At 34.6% G+C, this 18559-nt stretch overlaps 1 protein-coding gene across 1 annotated transcript in view; it reads right to left on the reverse strand.

The window, feature by feature from the left end:
• Positions 1-8312: 8312 nt before the first annotated feature.
• The window catches only part of CHIC1 (cysteine rich hydrophobic domain 1), a 35951-nt gene continuing 25704 nt past the window's right edge, over positions 8313-18559 (reverse strand). Inside the window, exons 4-6 of the mRNA XM_060087339.1 lie at positions 11726-11782; positions 11410-11469; positions 8313-9658 (exon numbers count right to left, since the gene is read on the reverse strand). Of these exons, the coding sequence (XP_059943322.1) occupies positions 9608-9658; positions 11410-11469; positions 11726-11782 (168 nt within the window). The 3' untranslated portion in view covers positions 8313-9607. The remainder of the gene's footprint in view (positions 9659-11409; positions 11470-11725; positions 11783-18559) is intronic.

Genomic DNA, 18559 nt, shown 5'->3' on the forward strand with positions numbered 1-18559 from the left:
TTGTGAAAATGACTCTACTACCCAAAGCAATCTACAGATTCAATGCAATCCCTATCAAACTACCACTGGCATTTTTCAGAGAACTAGAACAAAAAATTTCAAAATTTGTTTGGAAAAACGAAAGACCCCGAATAGCCAAAGCAATCTTGAGAATGAAAAACGGAGCTGGAGGAATCAGGCTCCCTGACTTCAGACTATACTACAAAGCTACAGTAATTAAGACAGTGTGGTACTGGCATAAAAACAGAAAGATAGATCATTGGATCAGGATAGAAAGCCCAGAGATAAACCCACGCACATATGGCCAACTTATCTTTGATAAAGGAGGCAGGAATGTACAGTGGAGAAAGGACAGCCTCTTCAATAAGTGGTGCTGGGAAAACTGGACAGGGACATGTAAAAGTATGAGATTAGATCATTCCCTAACACCATACACAAAAATAAGCTCAAAATGGATTAAAGACTCAAATGTAAGGCCAGAAACTATCAAACTCTTAGAGGAAAACATAGGCAGAACACTCTATGACATAAATCACAGCAAGATCCTTTTGGACCCACCTCCTAGAGAAATGGAAATAAAAACAAAGATAAACAAATGGGACCTAATGAAACTTCAAAGCTTTTGCACAGCAAAGGAAACCATAAACAAGACCAAAAGACAACCCTCAGAATGGGAGAAAATATTTGCAAATGAAGCAACTGACAAAGGATTAATCTCTAAAATTTATAAACAGCTCATGCAGCTCAATAGCAAAAAAGAACAAACAACCCAATCCAAAAATGGGCAGAAGACTTAAATAGGCATTTCTCCAAAGAAGATATACAGACTGCCAACAAACACATGAAAGAATGCTCAACATCATTAATCATTAGAGAAATGCAAATCAAAACTACAATGAGATATCATCTCACACCAGTCAGAATGGCCATCATCAAGAAATCTAGAAACAATAAATGCTGGAGAGGGTGTGGAGAAAAGGGAACACTCTTGCACTGCTGGTGGGAATGTGAATTGGTACAGCCACTATGGAGAACAGTATGGAGGTTCCTTAAAAAACTAAAAATAGAACTACCATATGACCCAGCAATCCCACTACTAGGCATATACCCTGAGAAAACCATAATTCAAAAAAGACATGTACCAAAATGTTCATTGCAGCTCTATTTACAATAGCCCGGAGCTGGAAACAACCTAAGTGTCCATCATCGGATGAATGGATAAAGAAGATGTGGCACATATATACAATGGAATATTACTCAGCCATAAAAAGAAACGAAACTGAGCTATTTGTAATGAGGTGGATAGACCTAGAGTCTGTCATACAGAGTGAAGTAAGTCAGAAAGAGAAAGACAAATACTGTATGCTAACAAATATATACGGAATTAAAAAAAAATGTCATGAAGAACCTAGGGGTAAAACGGGAATAAAGACACAGACCTACTTGAGAATGCACTTGAGGATATGGGGAGGGGGAAGGGTAAGCTGTGACAAAGCGAAAGAGAGGCATGGACATATATACACTACCGAACGTAAGGTAGATAGATAGTGGGAAGCAGCCGCAGAGCACAGGGAGATCAGCTCGGTGCTTTGTGATCACCTGGAGGGGTGGGATGGGGAGGGTGGGAGGGAGGGAGATGCATGAGGGAAGGGATGTGGGAACAGATGTATATGTATGACTGATTCACTTTGTTATAAAGCAGAAACTAATAAAAAATAAAATAAAAATTATAAAAAAGAGAAAAAAAAAAAGAAAAAAATAAACCCAAACACAAATTGATAGCATTGCATTGTGTGAATGTACAGAAATTTACTTACCTGGTACCTTTTAATGGCTATATTTTCCAAATGTTCTGTTATTATAATGAGTAATGCTGATGTCAATATTCTTATTACACATGTATTTCCACAAATATTCTCCACACCCATTTGTTGGCATTGTCTTTGTTTGTGGCATGTGTAAATATCAATTTTGCTTCAACTCTACGTGGTCAAGTTTATCAATCATTTCCCCCCGCACCCCACCCCCCCCACAAAAAAGTAAGAAAATAAATGCTCCATCAAAAAGGGGCAGGTTGCTACTCAGCTCTTGCTGATTGTTCACATGTGGAATTTCTCAAGGGAAGCCAGAAATCTGGATTTCTACGTGAAGTCTCTTAAATGCTGGCAACTAATTCAAAATGTGTGAAAAAAAATTCTGCAGGTCAAAAAGACACGTGTGTCTGAGGACTGGTTATAGCTTAGTTTGAAAACCTTGATCTAACCAAACCTCTTACCTTGGAGATGATGGGTAAACTCAGGCTCACCTAGTGTCCTGATTTTTGCTAGAGGTCACTCAGGTGATAGAACAGGGATTACAACTCAGATTTATGGTAATTACAACTGAAGAATTCTCTATCTCCCAGAGAATTTCCTACATTTAGGTAAGTGAAGCATCCCATAAAGTGGTAAATGTTATTTAATGACAGATTTAAAGGCATGTGGCTTCTGCCTTCAATAATATTAAATGCGATGTAAAAGTATTTCCTACATAGCATATCGTACTCCACATCCAAGAAGTTATCAATGAAAAGTATAGATTTTTATCCATCCACATAGTAAAGTTTCAAAAAAGAATTTTAAAACAAAACATGAAACTTCTCTGTAGGTTTAAGTGTGTCATCTCTGCTTTAACATTTTGAAATTTAAAGTATTTTTGAAATATTCAGTAGAATTACCAAAGATACTGGGAAACATCAAACAGTTTTTCTTATTACATTACATTTGCTGTTTTGCTAAATTTGTAAAAGTTTGGGATAAGTTTTTAAAAAATATAATATTATTGCATGTTAATCACCTTGAGTAATAATAACTCAAGTAGAATGTTAACACTTGAGTGTCTTATATAGTCTGCTAACAAGAGTCAAAACTTTTGCACCAAGTAGCTTCACATTTCAACATTTCTTGCACTAAAACATTATGCTTGGTAAGGTGGAACTCCACTTGTACTTTTATTTTTATAGTTCACAAGTAGGCATGCAGGGTGAATGCAAAGTTGTTTAGAAACAAATTCCTACTTAGCCAAATGCCAAACACTGGGCACAATAAAGGCCCCCAAAGCCAACAGATAGCATGAATTACTTACAGGGTTAGACATAACACTAGCAAATGTGGGAAGGGGCAATATGCAAAACAAACATTTTAAAAGGAATCCTTAAGTACTTTATAATGATGAAAGCAGGAAATGGAAAGAAGAAAGGAAGATGCACCAAAGAACACACAATTCATTAATACAGATTTGCACTTTATTGTAATTTTGCATCCTGAGATAATAAAATTTAATATCTGACAAGTGAACAACGACAGAAGCAGCAGTGAAAGTTTCAGAGAGGCAGGTATCCTTCATTTTGGCACAGCTGTATATAGGTTGAGTTCTTCCAGGGGAGTCACTCCCGAACTCAAGGGAGAAAAATGATTCATTCCACAGGCTATATAACAATACAAGATGCATGAAAGTTCTCGGCTTAAATGGACATATTCATTTTTATCCTTTTTTGGTAAAACTGTCCCAACAGGAATCCTCTGCCAAAAAGTGGAAATCCTAGGCTTTTCAAACAAATATTTCTATCAATGTCCACCTTCTAGCTACCAGGATTTCCTGTTTTTGTAGCTGAGACTCATATTTGTACGTGGCTAGTCCAAGGATGGCAAACTAGCTTGTAGATTACATAACTTCAAACATTTGTAACTTGCTTCAAAGTCCAGGTATTAAATCAATTTTACACTATTTGCTTACTATAAAAATGAAAAATTAAAAACTTAAGCAAAGATCAAAGCAAACAAAATAAGCAGGAATAAAAGGAACATTTGAGAAATTATTGCCTTGACTCATGTTGACTTTATAAACAGAACTACTTTGAGACTCAGATATTGATATTTACTCCAATGCTAGAACATGACATTATAACACTTTCCACATCTGTGATCCTATATGTGTGTGTATGTATGATTTACACATACACACCCAAATAAATTAGCTCAGTTATATCATCCTGAAACAGAAAAAAGTGAAGACAAATTCTAACCTGAAGTTATATAGCCCAATCTAGCCAAAACACACACACACACTCTAGCATTTCATTATTTAGGGACTAGGTAAGCAACCTGTAGAGGTCAAATAATCTTGGTTCCTTTATAAAAAGTGGCTCCCAACATTTTTACCATAAGGATCCCTTTATTATTCCTTCCCCATATTTTCAAGTGTTTTATTTATTAAATTGCATGTAACAATAGGCTTTCTCATTTAAAAAGTTAATCAAAAGCATAACCGCCATTCACAGTTTCTGATCAGTGTATGATAACCAGTGTTAGAATCAAAGAAATATAAGCAAATGTGTGTAATTCAATGTCTTAGTTGGCTTGTGCAGTAGGAATATTTTGGGTAAATGTATGGTTTGTAGTATAACTTTTTGAAATACTGAAAAAGGTTCAAGAACGACCCCACTGCTATTTTCATCTGCCCCAAGTTGAGAACCATTGGTTTATATCCATGTGCTTTTCCTCCCTAAATCAAGTATTAATATAACACAGCTACCCATGTTAACACATAAGGGATTAATAACAAAAATTACTACCAAAAAATAGATTAACTGTAATATTCATTCTGTAAGGTGTGACTGAGAAAGAAAACATAACAACATAGATTTAAAGGACTCTATTTAGAAATTACCAAATTATGATGTACAATATATCCTTCAGTCAATTTCAAAAGCACATTAATATATGAGAAAATCCTCAATTCCCCTGTGAGGTAGGTCCAGATTATTTTCCCCACTTCCACGATGAGGACATGAGGTACAGAGGAATTAAGCAGCAGAGCTACGAATTAAACCAGAAGTGACTTGGGTTTGACTTCTATACCACTTTCCTTTCTATCTAATATTACCAATTTGTTCCAACAGATGTTTTTGAAGATATGGAGCTAAATAAGACACTGAAGCAGATATTGGATAGGCTATGAAACTCTTTTTCACATTAATGTCAAAGTGGGTCCTATCATATCTCCATTGTTGTCACAGCCATAATTCTTGCCCAGGTACCAACTGCATATAGTCAGATTCCATGTAGGTAAAGCCCATAGACCTCATTCCTCAGTTCCTATGGAAACTGCAATCATTCATATCACCATGGAGGGGCTGAGGTCTAGCAGGCATCAGGTTGAGTCTGTGTGATATGAACACACATCAGCTAGGATCCAGTTGGCAAATCAAACGTTTACTGTGTGCAGGGCACTGAGAGTTTCCACCAAGGGTAGTAGATTTGTGAAAAATCATTCTGAGATCCTGTAAACATTCCCTAGGGTTCCTAGAATCACAGAATGTCAGGTGACCTCTAATTTTCTGTCCAGCTCTAGGTTCAATCCCATGATTTTACAGATGAAGAGACTGACATGTAATGTAAGTGACTTGCCTGGAGCCCATTAGATCATTTCCTCATATAGTATGAATCTGACAAAGTCCACAGAAAATGGAACATATTCTCAGGTTGCCATCATAAACATGAAAAGGCTGGCTCAGAATCAGGAAAGAGAAACTGGGGGCAAGATATGGAGATGTATACATATACATACATATATATATATATGAATCTCCTTATATTTAGTCCACATATTACATGAACAGGTATTATTAATAAAATCTATTCATTTTTTGTGGTAAATTTTCCAATAGTTCACCATTTAAAGTAACCCAAACAACTTGACAGTTGTTGCAAAATGGATTAAAGCAGAATTTTATAGGCATAAGAGGACCTAATTTCAATGAATTTGAGCATCTTATCAAATTAGCAGAAAGTATTTCCACTATGTGAAGCTGCTCCAATTAAATGGGTGTATACAATTTGTATATCCCCTCAGGTCAATATAGTCAATTCTAATAAAATACTATTTGGAGGCTTTATGTTTAAGTAGTGGGGTTTGATTTTTTAAGTGGCAATTTATTTGTAAACAAAATTCTAATGATTTTTTTAAATCTCTCTTACATTAAAAAAATCCCTATTTGTTTGAAGGCTTACAAATGTCATGGAACTTCACTCAAATTATGAAAAAACAAGAATAAATTTCATTAAAATGGTAGAGTGCTGAACAGTAACACAGTTTGATTAGCTGATCAGACATTAGTGTTTACAGGTCATAATAATATGAATTTCATGTGTGTTAAATACTTAAGTAGGTTTTGGTAGAGCTTCAAAGACCATTGTTTTTCCAGAACCATGTTAAATTACATGTTTACTAGCATCAGAATTATACTAGTTATGTAAGTGACTGACAGTCCTGTTCTGTAATATTTTCTCACTAATATATCTCATGATTGGGGGAAACCAAGGAAACAAGCTTTAAATAATAAATAGAAGAAATATAATGTACTACCAAAATATTCTTACACTTAGCTGAAAAGGATGGCTTTAAATATAATGATTTACCAATTCATTCATTCTGCTTCCTTCAGCATAAAATGTTATCTTTAGTCAAAGAAGACAAGGCACTTCTCCATCTACTTCTAACATTTAACTACAATGGTCTCTTTCCTAAATTAACATAGCAGGTAGAAGGGAACAAAAAGTAGCTGAAAAATGTTAAAGCTTATTTCATTTTATACACAATTTATGGAGGTGGAGATGCATAATGGAAAGTCAGAGAAGGAACAGTTTTAACTTGTAACCTCAAAGCTTTGTAAGGTACATTTTATTTTCTCCGGAAACATCTATGCAGGTTTCATAAAGAAATATTATGTAACAAAGAAATTCAAAATTAGTTTCTTCAATCTAAAAACAACTGTCACAAAAATACTTTATTAACTTGACATGTTGTATCCTGAGGATGTAAGAAAAAAAGGTCAGTGGGGGAGAAGTTAATGTCCACAGTGTACTCTGTCATTTTAGCATTCACTGCTGCCAATACCACTAAAATGAAAACAAATCCCTTAAAGGACTCCACAATACTCAACTGCTAATCAGTCCCCTCCAAAGGAAAACAGTTTGAAAAAGCAGTCATAGAAGAAAGAAAAAAAGAAAATTGTGTATTTTCTGAGTAGTTCAAGAAAATGAGTTGACCAGCATAATGAACAGTAAGATAATAATTTTAAGAGCTATTAGAGTAGGTTTTATTTTTTTTTAAGATTTTTTTTGATGTGGATTATTTTTTAAAATCTTCATTGAATTTGTTACAATATTGCTTATGTTTTATGTTTTAGGTTTTTGGCTGCGAGGCATGTGGGACCTTAGCTCTGCAACCAGGGATCGAACCCACACCCCCTGTATTGAAAGATGAACTCTTAACCACTGGACCGCCAGGGAAGTACCCTAGAGGAGGTTTTAAAATTAAGTTTACACATGCTGGTAAATGCTTTTTATGATAAATACTACTGTAACTTGAATTATATACTCTGTCACCTCCAGATGCACTCTATTCCTGTCTCATTATTTGTTTTATGGAAACAATTCACTACTTCCTGCTATTCTTTGAGCAAAACAAGTGTGATTTCTACATGGCAGAAAAAGTTACTATGACCATCATATGGCCAAATTCTAAGTTTATAGGAAAAAATGAGATTATAAGGGTTGACACTTAAAATTAATTATTCTATCAGTGATAATTAGAAATTCTGTACTATGCTAGAAATCAATTTTGGTATTAAACTGTCACAGTTTGAAGCATAAACCTGATGATACTAGCTGGAACATAAACCATAGATACAATTTTTCCCTGACCTTATCTAGAAAACAAGACATTTGGTATGCATTTTCAGAGGTTTCCACTTTGTCTATAAAAATACACCTTCAATTTTGCAGCAGACAGACAAATGATTTTTGCAGGCACACACAATATATTAAAAGTTAGAGATTATGGGTGGCATGGGGGTAATAACGGGGTTCTACAGAGGGAGGTGGAAAAGTGTTTGTGCAAAAAATTACAGTCACATATCAAATAGTATCTTTTTTTCCCCCTCTTCTTTTACTGGTCTAGGACTGTGGATTTCAAATTAGGCACAAATTTTAAAAGTGGCTTTAAAAGGCTTGACCTTGTATGAAGAAATGATTGTTCTCTTTACTGGGATGAATGTTTGCCTTAAAAAGTTTACTAAAAGCAATTAAGACTAAGATGATAAATAAAATATTCAGTCCCAGATACTTTTATTTTTAGCACTAAGAATTACAAATAATGCCTATATATAGGCACAAATTTGAAGTTGAATTAATGCAATGTAAAGCTTTCATTATGTTAAAAATTCAAATCGAGAAGAATTAGAGTGTGGTGCTCTCATAATAATGAGAAGAGAAATAGAGAAATATGCACATACCAATGAAAAGGCAACGTGTGGCTAATTTATAAACTAAAATAGTTTTGTCTAAATACTTATCTTTCCTCACTAATAATATCCAAATGTTTACAAAGGATCCTCAAAAAGAGGATTAAGAGTATTTAATCAATTATGAATCAGCCACTTTAGGTACAGCTTTTCAATTAGCTCTCTCTCTTTCTCAAAGTAGATTATCATAACTCCAGAAAGGGGTTAGCAGTGGCTTTCATGGGGGGTCTAGACACCTCCTAAGACGTCTGAAATCTTGAAATATTCCTTAAAGGTCATAGTTGTGTGTATTTCCAAATGAAGGAAAGGATACATAAAGGGAAATAAATGAGGAGACTGAGGCTATGAAATGTGTCAGATGTCAAATGAATTCTTTTGGGGGTGGGGGTAGAGGACAAAATGGGATTTACTGAATTAAATGGAAAAAATAAGGTTCTTGGTTTCAGGTGCAATGCAGATCTCAGACAATGATTTCAATTTTAATCCACTCATTACAAAGGGCAACCCTGCCCACACCTGAAATTTTTAACATACTTATTATGGCTTTGCCATAAAACAGCATGTTAACAGTCTCTACATTCAAAAGGATGCTTGCAAACTTCATATTAAAATCTACACAGAATCGTTGGCAATACATTAAGAGTAACATTACATTCTGTAAACCATGGCATATCACATTTTACATTACACAAAGAGACAATATTTACAAGTCTTAAGGAGTTTAAATATTTTATCCACTAACGTAAGTGATAATTTAGCAAAGTGCAGGACAAAACCAGTGTTATTAATTACATGTCCTTTAAAAGCAGGTAAGAGTGAAACCATTTCTAGAAGCTACCAAAAGCTTATTTATGTATGTCCAGTAAGGGATTACAGAGCATTAAGTAGCCTAGAAAAATGATGCATATTTTGAAACAGTGAGTATGAAAATTATAAGGCAGCATGCTCAGAACATGTTTTTGTTTTTTAAACACCAGCACTGATGTTTATTTTTAGTGGCAATATATATATATACATATATGTATGTGTGTGTATGTATTTATTTAAAAATTGACAGTGCAAAACACAAGCCTCATTTAACAACAAAAAAGATGTGCAAAATTTCTTCTTAAACCAACACAAATGAAAGTGTGAGGAGAATATTCTACCATTATGAAGAATAAGTTGAACACAGCAAAGGAGACCATCTTCATTCCAAAATCATCTACAAGGCACTAAGGGTAGGAAATGACAGGTAATACAGAAGTGACTGAATAAAATCCCTCAGTCAGGTCGGAATATGGGATATTTTGGTAAGAATTCTATTAGTATTACCTGTAAAATAAAAATAAACAAGAATATATTGACAAAATAATTTTCATTTACTATAAATTATATATAACCCAGAGAGTCTATAATCATTTTTCACAGGCCTATATTTTGATCCTGTACTATAAAGCAAGTGAAATACAGAAAACAGTTACAAAAGGAACTTACCACATATTATCATTAGACTGGCAATTAAACTGGAAAACATAATTACTTACTGTAGCTAATAGCTTTTATCACCTGATTTACAGTAACTGTTTAGGTGCAGAAAAGCAAACCCTATTACATTTTAATGTCTTTCCCATCTTCCCTCAATCACCCCCTTTCTTTTTTTTTTTCTTTTTTGCGGTATGCGGGCCTCTCACTGCTGTGGCCTCTCCCGTTGCGGAGCACAGGCTCCGGACGCGCAGGCTCAGCGGCCATGGCTCACGGGCCCAGCCGCTCCGCGGCATATGGGATCCCCCCAGACCGGGGCACGAACCCATATCCCCTGCATCGGCAGGCGGACTCTCAACCACTGCGCCACCAGGGAGGCCCCCCCTTTCTTTTTTAGCAAAGTCAAAGGGATTAAAATTTTGTTACGTGGATTAGAAGAAATACCTTTATATATATTACGTCCCTCTATTTTCCAATTAAAGCAGCTAATATCGGTTGAGTATTACTATCTTTCAGAAGTTTCTCATAAAAAATAATAAAGTGTTCAAATGGATTAAAACATTTTAATTTAAAACAGGTTTGGAAATATAATAACAAAAACTTAAGATGTTTATAAATTTATATAAACTTACAATAGTTTATATAAGATTTTACCTATAGAGAATTTTAGATTTGTGGTCATTTGCACAGTTTCCCCAAAACTATTCAAAGTAGAGAAAGATACATAATAATCCTTATTTATGAAATAGAAATGGAATGTTTATTATTAAATATATACTATATGTATATAAAAGCTTGTACATGTAAATACTACATGTATTTAAAGCTTGGAAAAATTTCATATTCTTTTGAATGTTAATGATGCTGAATTTGTCACTTTGGTTATATGTGGATTTATGCTTTATGACTAAGATTGCATAGCTTTTAGTGAAAAAAAATAGGATCTATAGTTTCTTCACTGAAAGTTAAATATCAGCTAAGAAAAAAGAGCCAGGGAAAGGAATCCAGAATTCAGAAGTCAATTCCTATTTTATGTAAGTTTTGACAAGATTACATTTAGAAATATTTTGTTCAGCAGCAGCTGTGCCCATCACCATACGCGATGGTTTGTGCCCATGTTAAAAAGAAGATTAAGGGGGGCTTCCCTGGTGGTGCAGTGGTTGGGAGTCCGCCTGCCGACGCAGAGGACATGGGTTCGTGCCCCAGTCCGGGAGGATCCCACATGCCGCGGAGCGGCTGGGCCCGTGAGCCATGGCCGCTGAGCCTGCGCGTCCGGAGCCATGCTCCGCAATGGGAGGGGCCACAACACTGAGAGGCCCGTGTACCACAAAAAAAAAAAAAAATATTAAGGTTATTCAATGTTTTCATCTGAGCATACTAGCTAAGATTTTTCTAAGATCTAAATAATTGTCAGCTTTCAAGATATTTTATGTTGGCTACAAATCTAAAAAAGGTGAAAGGAAACCTCTATGTTCCAAATGACAAAAGTTCAAGCTGAGGAGAAAAAAGGTAGAAAGAAGATTTGACAAATGATAAATATAGTACAATGTAACATTCAGGATGGAATCCAAACATGTAATTAAAGGTAACTGCATACTTACATACTCCATCATATTGCTAGTTTCACATTTCCTTTTAGTCAACTTCCAGTGCAAAGCAAGCTAAGAAAGTAAAGTTTGTTAAGAATTTTGATAGCAATTTACACTAATTATTACCTACACATTTGAATAAATCGCCAAACAACAATCCAGGAATAAGATACAAAACATTGCATTTAAAAATACTTTGTAAAGGGTATATATTAAAAATTGAGTATTAGTTCTCTAATCCATGCTTTTGTGGCCTGAAAAATTCCCATTTTTTTCAATTTATTAATGGCAGTATGAATGGGACACTTACTTGCTTAAACTTTCTTACCTTGTGATATAATCTGTTATTTTCCCACTCTAACAACTTCTGAATTGATCTTCTGGTCTAAGAGAAAGAATCAAGACTTTGTTACAAGATGAATTGAAGAGCTTTGTAAACTATGTGTATCTATATTCTTCTGCTTACTTGTAAGATCCCATTATTCTCTCCTCTTGTTTTTCTTTTCAAAATGAAATATGTACAAATTACTCTGTGTTGTGAGTCCATTCACTGGACTATTATAAAAACATTACCAGGGGCATTTTTGATTTTTAAGAAAGGGTTTATAAGGTTTCTGATAAGAAAAGGCCAGTAGGCATTGTTCAATTTTAAAACTACTGGTTAAAATTAAATGATTTACAACCAGACTATGTCTGACATGATTTCCAAAGCACCAACATAAGAAACTGTTCAACCATATAAGTTAAAAATGACAATTGTATTCAGCTCATCTACAGTGGGCCAGATCAGCAACAATGCCAGTTAAAGTATACTACTGGGCCACTGTACTTTATACAATCTCTCTAAACAAAATCAGATGGGAAACAAATAAGGAAATTGAATGAGTAGTTATAAATCTTTCCACAAAGAAAACCCCAGGCCCGGATGGCTTCAATGATGAATTCTACCAAACAGTTAAAGAAGAAATAATACTATGAATATAAATGCAACATTCTCAACAAAACACTAGCAATCATTATATCATGACCAAGTGGAATTTATCCTAGGAACACAAAAGCAAAATGATGTAATATATTATATTAATAGAATAAAGAACAAAAACCACATGATCATCTTCATAAATTTAGAAAAGGCAATGGACAAAATACAGTACTCATTCATGAGAAAAATCCTAAAAAAAACTAGGAATAAAAGGGAACTTCCACAACCTAATAAAGGACATCTATGAAAAACCTACAGCTAACATCACACTAAATGGAGAGAGACAAAATATTTTCTTCCTAAGATTAGGAACAAGACAAGGATGTCTCCTCCCAATACTTTTATTCAACATTGTCCTAGATGTTATAGCCAGGGCAATTAGACAAAATAATAAATAAACGGCATCCAAATTGGAAAAGGAAAAGTGAAACCATCTCCATTTGCAGATGACATGATCTTATATAGAGAAAACTCTAAGGAATCCACTAAAGCACTACTAGAACTAATAAATAAGTTCAGCAAATTTGCAAGAAACAAGACTGTGGTAGGTAGAATTCTGGCCCCCATGATCTTCACCTCCTGGAGTTACACCTGTGAATGTTACATTACATTGCAAAAGGGACATTGCTGATATAATTAAAGTTACTAGTCATTTGGCTTTAAAATAGGGAGATTATTTTAGATTATTTTGGCAGACCCAGTGTAATCCCATGAGCCCTTAAAAGCAGAGAATTTTTTTCTGGCTGATGGAAGAATAGTCAGAGGGGTTTGAAACACAAGAAGTACTCAAACCACCATTGTTGGCTTTAAGATGGAAAGGTCACATAGAAAGTCTAAGGAAGAAATGATTTTTGCCAAAACCTGAATGAGCTTGGGAGTAAATTCTTTCCCAGAATCTCCAGAAAGGAATGCAGCCCTGCCAGCACCTTGATTTTGGCCTTGTGAGATCCTAATAAGAGAACCCAATTGACCCAGCCACACTGTACCCAGACTTCTGACTGTGAAATAAAAGAGTATTGTTTTAAGCCATTAAGTTTGTGGAAATTTGTTACACTAGATAGAAAAGTAATACAAGGTTCAACATATAAAAATAAATTTTATTTCTATGTACAAACAAGTAACAATCTGAAAATGAAAATAAAAGATCAATTCCATTCACAATAGACTTTTTCTTTTTATATGTTAATCCCATCCTCCTAATTTATTCCTATTCACAATAGATTTAAGAATAAAATATTTAGGAATAAATTTAACAAGAGAAGTATAAGATGTGTAAACTGAAAATTAAAAAACACTGCTAAAGGGAATTCCTTGGTGGTCCAGTGGCTAGGACTCTGTGCTTCCACTGCCGGAGGTACGGGTTTGATCCCTGGTCATTGCTAAAATAAATTAAAGAAGAGGTAAATAAATGGAAAATATCCCATATGTATTCATGAATTATAAGGCTCATGTAATAGCTTTTACAACATATGGTGATGGGAAAATTGGATATCCAAAAGAAAAATGATAAATTTGGACCCCTATCTCACACCATGCACAAAAACTAACTCAAAATGGATCAAAGACTGAATAATAAGAAATTAAACTTTAAAACAACTAGAAGAAAGCACAGGAGTACACCTCTGTAATATTGAGTTAGGCAAAGCCCTCTTAGATATGATGTAAAAGGCACAAGCAAGAAAATTTTAAGAGATAAGTTTGACTTAATCAAATTAAAAGTTTTTGTGTGTCAAAGATACCATCAAGATAGTAAGAACCCATCCAAAATGCCAATGTGAGGACCTTATGGAAGTCTCTTCTCTGGAGAGACAACTATTAAATTTGTCAGTATTAGTAAGTACAATCATTCAAATGTTCTAGAGATTGATCAAAGGGTTTACAACAGACTGAGAAGTATTCATTCAACAAAATCTATTGAAAATAAGTAAGAACAGTGGGAAACCTTGGTATTGGAGCTAGGCACTATACTCATATCCACAGCTCTGCCTTGTGGAAGAACTGTTTAAGCAAGCTTGGGAGCTGAGCATCAGGCAGTTCCCATATCTCCCAGATACCTAGAGTGGAACAGCTCTTCTGGGTAGTTTTGACAGATGGTGAAAATAGGCAGATCCCATTTTCCACAGCTCTGTGTTATAGAAGGCCTATATCAAGTGGGTGGTGGCAGCAGGGCAGCACCCATTTCCCTACCTACAACTTCTGCAAAATAGGCAGCACAGTTGGTGAAGAGTGCAGCCCCCCTTTCTGGCACACATCTATATCGTGGGAGAGCTGTTATAGTTGGTTTGACTACTGAGTGGCAGTTCTTACCTTCCCAGCTTCCTAGGGCAGATATATTCTGGGTTGATTTGATAGATGGGGAACATTAGCAGACCCCAGTCTCCCTGGTTTTAGGTTAAGAAAATCCACAACTAACATCATACTAAATGGTGAAAGACTGAAAGCTTTTCCTCTAAGACAGAAAGAAGGCAATGATGCCCATGCTTGCCACTTCTATTCAACATATTACTGAAAATTCTAGACAGAGCAATTAAGCAAGAAAAGAAATAAAAGGCATCCAAATAAAAAGGAAGAAGTAAAATTATCTCTCTTTGCAGGTGACATTATCCTATGTGCAGAAAACCTTAAAGAAACCATAAAAAATCCTGTTAGAGTTGATGAACAAATTCAGGAACGTTTCAGGATATGAAATCAACATGCAAAATTCAATTGCATTTCTATACAAGAACAGCAAACAATTCAAAAGAGAAATTAAGAAAACAATTACATTTCCAATAGTTTCAAAAAGAATAAAATACTTAAAAAATTTAAGCAAGGAGGCAAAAGTCTTGTACACATAAAGTTACAAAATGATGCTACAAGAAATTAAAGACCTAAATAAATGCAAAGAATCCTGTGTTCATGGATTGGAAGACTTAATATTGTTAAGATGACAGTATCATCCAAAATGATCACAGATTCAATGCAATCCTTATCAGAATCACAGTGACTTTTTCTATAGAAATAGAAACATCCATCTTAAAATTCATATGGAATCTCAAGAGACTCCTATTAGCCAAAAAAATCTTGAAAATGAGAAACAAATAGAAAGGACTCACATTTCCTGATTTCAAAACTTACTACAAAGCAACAATAACCAAAAAGAATATGGTACTTGCATAAAGACATATAGACCAATGGAATAGAACAGAGAGCCCAGAAATAAACCCTCGAATATCCACAACAGATTTTTGACAAGAGTACCAACCATTCAATGGGAAAAATGGACTTTTCAATAAATATTCCAAGGAAAACTGGATATCCATATGCAAAAGAATTAAGTTGGATCCTAAAGTTATGCCATATGCAAAAATTAACTCAAAATGGATTAAAGAACTAAACATAGGAGTGACGACCATAAAAGTCTTAGAAGAAAACATAGGAGACAGTCTTCATGACACTGGATTTTGCAGTTATTTCTTAGATATGACAATGAAAGCCCAGGCAAAAAGGGGAGATAGTTTAATTGAACTTCATCAAAATTAACATATTTTATGCATCAAATAACACTGTCAATAGAGTGTGAAGAAGAAAATCTCGAGGATGGCAGAAAATATTTGCAAATCACATATCTGATAAGGAATTAATAATGAGAATATATATAAAACACCCACAACTCAACAGTAAATAAACAAATAAGCTAGTTACAAAATGGGCAAAGAAATATACAAATACCCTAACCTAATATACAAAGGGCCAATAAGCAAATGTAAAAATGCTCAACACCACTAGTCATTAGAGAAATACAAATCAAAACCACAGTGAGATATCACTTCACACTCATTAGGGTGGCTATTATCAATAAAATGGAAAATAATGAATGTTGGTGAGGATCTAGAGAAACTGGAAACCTTGCGTACAATTTACCAGAGTAGAAATGCAGGAGAGGAAAACTTTGTGGGAACTAGGACTAGGATAGCAATACCTGAACTTAAACTGATGAACTGTTGGAAGCTCAGTGGGACAAGTTTGAGAGTTCAAAATTCCAAAGGGGCCCAGTCTTGGCAGAGACTCCCACACTTTTATGACTTTTATTACCAGAAGCCCTATCAAGTTCTCACAGTGATTGCAGAAAAATCCCCTCATCTTCTGGCAGGAGAAAGGGAAGAAGAGTCACGTTTAAATATGCCCAGAACGTTCTGTTCTTCTTAACAAAGCCTGCTCTCAAGAGAAACTATTGTACCAGAGCCTAACCTACTGGCATATTACCAGAGCCCAACCAATCTTGGAGAAGGGGAATACACAATTCTAGCACCCTCTAGCTTTCCTGTCCCATGTAAAGGGGAAAACAAAGCAAAACAAAATTGAGAAGCACTTGTGTAGGGTACAGCCCAGGAACACAGGCTCAATAAAAACCTTAAGCCTAATCACAACACTATAGAACACTTCTAGTCCCCCAGCACCTTGCCACTACATCAATAAGGCTTCTGTATTATAATATGAGGAATACAACTGAAAGAACTGTGCATCTCAGATGATATCTAAGAAGTCTATAGGGAAATCCAAGGAAAATAGGCCAGACAAAATCAAGGACGCTAAGGAACGTTTAGCCTTCAATTTCCAACAGCTATAGCAAATAGTAAACACAGCCAAATGAAAATAAAATCTCACTTTAAAGGCCTATTTACCTCAGTTCCTTTCACTAGTGCATCATGTGTAGTTTTCAAACAAAAATTAGAAGTCATACTAAAAAACAAAACAAGTTTGAAAAGGCAGAGCAAGCATCAGAACCAGACTCAGAAATGGCAGAGATGTAGAAATGATCAGACTGGGAATATAAATAAACTATAATAAATATACTACTTGCTCTTTGAAAAAAGGGGACATGAAAGAATAGATGGATAATGTTAGCAGAGAAATAGAAACTGTAAGAAAAATATCAAAAGGAAATGGTAGAAAGCCAAAATATCATAATAGAAATGAAGAATGCCTTTGATGGGTTCATCAATGACTGGACATGGCTGAGGAAACCATCAATGAAGACTGAAGATATATCAGTAGAAACTTCCAAAACTAAAAGAAAAAAAAAGAAAAAATAACAGAATATCCAAGAACTATGGGACAATTACAAAAGGGGCAATAGACCCATAATAGAAATATCAGAAGGTAAAGAGAGAAAGGAGCCGAGGAAATATTTAAAGCAATAATGACAACAGAATCCCCCCAAATTAATGAAAGGCATCAAACTCATAGATTGAAAAAGCCCAGAGAATACAAAACTGGATAAATACCCACAAATCTACACCTAGTTATCTCATATTCAAACTGCAGAAGATCAAGGAAAAATCTTGAAAGAAGCCAGAGGGGAAAAGTACCTTACATATAAAGGAGCAAGGATAAAAGTTGTATCAGACATCTCCGTAGAAACTATGCAAGCCAAGAAAAGAATGGAATGAAATATTTAAAATGTTAAAAGTACTACCAACCTGGAACTCCATCTGTACCCAGCAAAATTGTCCTTCAAAGATGAAGGAGAAATAAAGACTTTCTTAGATGAAAAATTGAGGGAATTTGTCACCTGTAGACCCACCTTGCAAGAAATGTTAAAATAAGTTCTTTAGAAAGAAGTAAAATGCTACAGATAAGAAACCTGGATCTATATAAAGGAAGAGTGTTAGAGAAGGAATAAATGAAGGCAAAATAAAATCTTTTATTTCTTCTATTCTCAACTGATCTAACAGGTAACAGTTTGTTAATAAAAATAATGTATTCCATGATTACAGCTTATGGATAAGTAATATGAATAGCAACAATGTTATAAGGAAGGGATGGGGGTAGGAATTGCAAATATTCTGTAATAACATAATTATTCTACCTGGGAAGTGGTACTGTGTTATTTGAAAGTGGATCTGGATTAGTTGTGTATGTATATATATTGCAAACTCTCTTTAGTGGGAAACCACTAAAAATATTAAAAAGTAGGATTATTGACATACTAAGGGAAGATAAAAAAATGGTGTCATATAAAAATACTTAATTAAAACCAGAGAAGACAGAAAAAGACTGGAAGATAAAAATAGGAACAAAGAACAAGAGTAATGAATAGAAAACAGTAACGTGGTAAATATTAATAAAATTATATCAATAATTACTTTAAACATCAAAGGTATAAATACATCAATTAAAAAACAGATTGTCAAAATG

Source organism: Mesoplodon densirostris, chromosome X, assembly GCF_025265405.1.
Source record: "Mesoplodon densirostris isolate mMesDen1 chromosome X, mMesDen1 primary haplotype, whole genome shotgun sequence".
Taxonomy (NCBI): domain Eukaryota; kingdom Metazoa; phylum Chordata; class Mammalia; order Artiodactyla; family Ziphiidae; genus Mesoplodon; species Mesoplodon densirostris.